General features: G+C 39.6%; 1 protein-coding gene across 1 annotated transcript in view; it reads right to left on the bottom strand.

The window, feature by feature from the left end:
- Nucleotides 1-393, bottom strand: part of HADHB (hydroxyacyl-CoA dehydrogenase/3-ketoacyl-CoA thiolase/enoyl-CoA hydratase (trifunctional protein), beta subunit) — a 33,959-nt gene extending 33,566 nt beyond the window's left edge. Inside the window, exon 1 of the mRNA XM_012652408.1 lies at nucleotides 385-393. Within this exon, the coding sequence (XP_012507862.1) occupies nucleotides 385-393 (9 nt within the window). The remainder of the gene's footprint in view (nucleotides 1-384) is intronic.
- Between the last annotated feature and the right edge of the window lie 2,046 nt (nucleotides 394-2,439).

Raw genomic sequence — 2,439 nt, 5'->3', positions numbered from 1 at the left:
TTTTTTTGTAGAGATGGGGTCTTGCTATGTTGCCCACCCTGTTCTCAAACTCCTGGCCTCAAGTGATCCTCCTGCCTCAGCCTCCCAAAGTGCAAGGATTACAGGCATGAGCTACCTCGCCCGGCCTTCAAATCTTTTTTTCTTTTAATGCATGTACATGCATATAATGGTGCATTATGTATACTTTTTTGACAACAATATAGCTGGGTAATCTTTCTATGTTAGATCTTTTTATGTTCTAAGTTAGAGATCTTTCTAGTTAGATCTGTCTCGTTCTTTTCTTGTCGTTAACATTGGAATTGACCTACTATCATCACTTCTTCATTGTCAGAAATAGAAAAAAATCCTAAATTGTTGGGAATAAAATTTCGATAAACACCTTACCACACCCATTAACGTCACAGAGAAATATTTATAATAAATATCTATAACCAACTTGAAAGAAATAGTCATCAGAGGCAACAGTCATGCTAAAACGGGGTATAAAGATCATCCTAGCAGCAGATGCGTAGGTGAAGGAGATAAAGGCAACAAGGACGTAAGTGACGAGACTGTGGCAAACCCAAGCATGTGGTGCGCAAAGCCAGGGTAAACACAGTCTCAGTGTGAAAGAAAAGGAAGGGACCAATACAAGAGAGTTATAAAGGAAAACTAGGCATCTTGGTGACCAGATATATTATAGACAGAAAGGAAAAAGGAAAACAGGATTATTAAGAAGCTTAGAGACTAAGAAAATCTACCTATTCTATATGAAGTGAGAACTGGTTTTGGAAAAAAGATGACTTAATTTTTAAACTTACTAACTTTGAGCTTATGGAGAGACATCCAGGTAGATATGTCCATTCAGCAGGTAGCTAGAAGATGGAAAACAAAAGCTCTGAAGAGGAGTGAGTATAGACCAGAAAGTCATGAGATATTTGAAGCCTAGAGTACAGAAGAAAAACAGAGAAATATTTTGCAATGCCTGCTCTCCCACAGCACCCTCCAAAGGGAGTTGCCCCTTTTATAGTCTCTGCCAAAGGGGAAGCCATAGACAGCCATGTCCCTAAACCCATTGCAAAAGCTGATTAGATTCAGAGTAGATACTGATACTAATGATCAAGTCTTACAGTAGCCAACCAGTAACCTGCGTCATCTACCTAGTGATAAACTGTGCCAATCAGATTCTCTCTCTAAGCAAAAAAGCGTGGAAAGAAATACCAACTAGTTGAAGCTGAATAGATACCATGAGAAGAACCAGAGTGATGGTAAACTGAAGTCACTTGTAAGCCAGAATTTATAAACTATAAGTGAGCAAAGAAGCCAGCAAGAAGGGTGAAGAAGGATATAGAGAGAAGCGGAAGGGCCAGGAAAGGGACATAACATGTAACACATGAAGAGACAAAGTAGTTGGCCCTCAGCACTGCTTGCTTGGTTCCTAACGCCTTCCCAGTTGTAGTACACACAAACCATCTCATCCTTGAGAGTCCACTACTCACAATAAAAAGCACTTAGCTTTGCAATTGCCCTACATTGAGAGAGGGCAGAAAGAAGATGTGAGAGAGACAGTAACTTCAGTAGGAGAATCAAGAGAGAACAGTGTATGAGAGCAAAAGCAGGAGAGTGTCAAGGAGAACAAGATGGTCAAGGAGCATAAGGACTGGAAACAGGTCACTAAATTTGAAGATTTGCAGATTACTTATGACTGACCTTGGAGAGAATAAAGTGATGAGAGGAAAGCGCAGATGATACACCATCATGTCATTCTGCTTTCTAAGATCTGACAATATGTTCCTTTTATACACTTTGAAATTAAAATTCTTACCTCTTCTAACAAATTGCCTGCTTGACTTGGTTCCACCTTAACTATCCAAAAGTATTTTCCACTACTCCCCCAAAGACTGGGGGGGTTGCTCTTTATGTAACACAAGGAGAAGGCCCCCAGCCCCTATAGCCATGCTCACACCAACCTCCTTGCCTTTACTCATGTATTCTCCTATCTGTGTGGCCCCTTTTTGCCCATCAAACTCTTACCTATCTCTTGGGCCTAGCTCACGTTCCACCTCTAGTAAAGCCTTCCTTGATAACTATAGTTACTTGTAGTTCCTGCCTCTGAACTTCTATGACAACCTCTAGGGCAAAAATGGACTATTCCAAACAATTTAACATATTATAAAGTAATTAGACAAATTCCACAAGCCACATTTAAAAAATATTTGTTCTTTATTATGTAGTGAACAGTCACCCAAGGACTCTCATTCTGTTTCGTATATACAATGGCTCCTAACCACATCAAAATTTTCTCAAGGGCAAATAATACTGCTCTGTTTTATATATCCCACAGTGCTATGGGCACACAGTAGCAATGAATTATAAGAATCTGAATTGGGAGGTATAATATCTGGGTTCTAGGCTCTGTTTGGCCAATTCTTTTAAATTTGAAAATATGGAAGCTAGACT

The sequence above is a fragment of the Propithecus coquereli genome, unplaced genomic scaffold (assembly GCF_000956105.1).
Source record: "Propithecus coquereli isolate 6110/MARCELLA unplaced genomic scaffold, Pcoq_1.0 Scaffold39, whole genome shotgun sequence".
Taxonomy (NCBI): Eukaryota; Metazoa; Chordata; class Mammalia; order Primates; family Indriidae; genus Propithecus; species Propithecus coquereli.
Note: the sequence above shows the minus strand (reverse complement) of the source record. Positions and strands in the feature narration are given on the sequence as shown.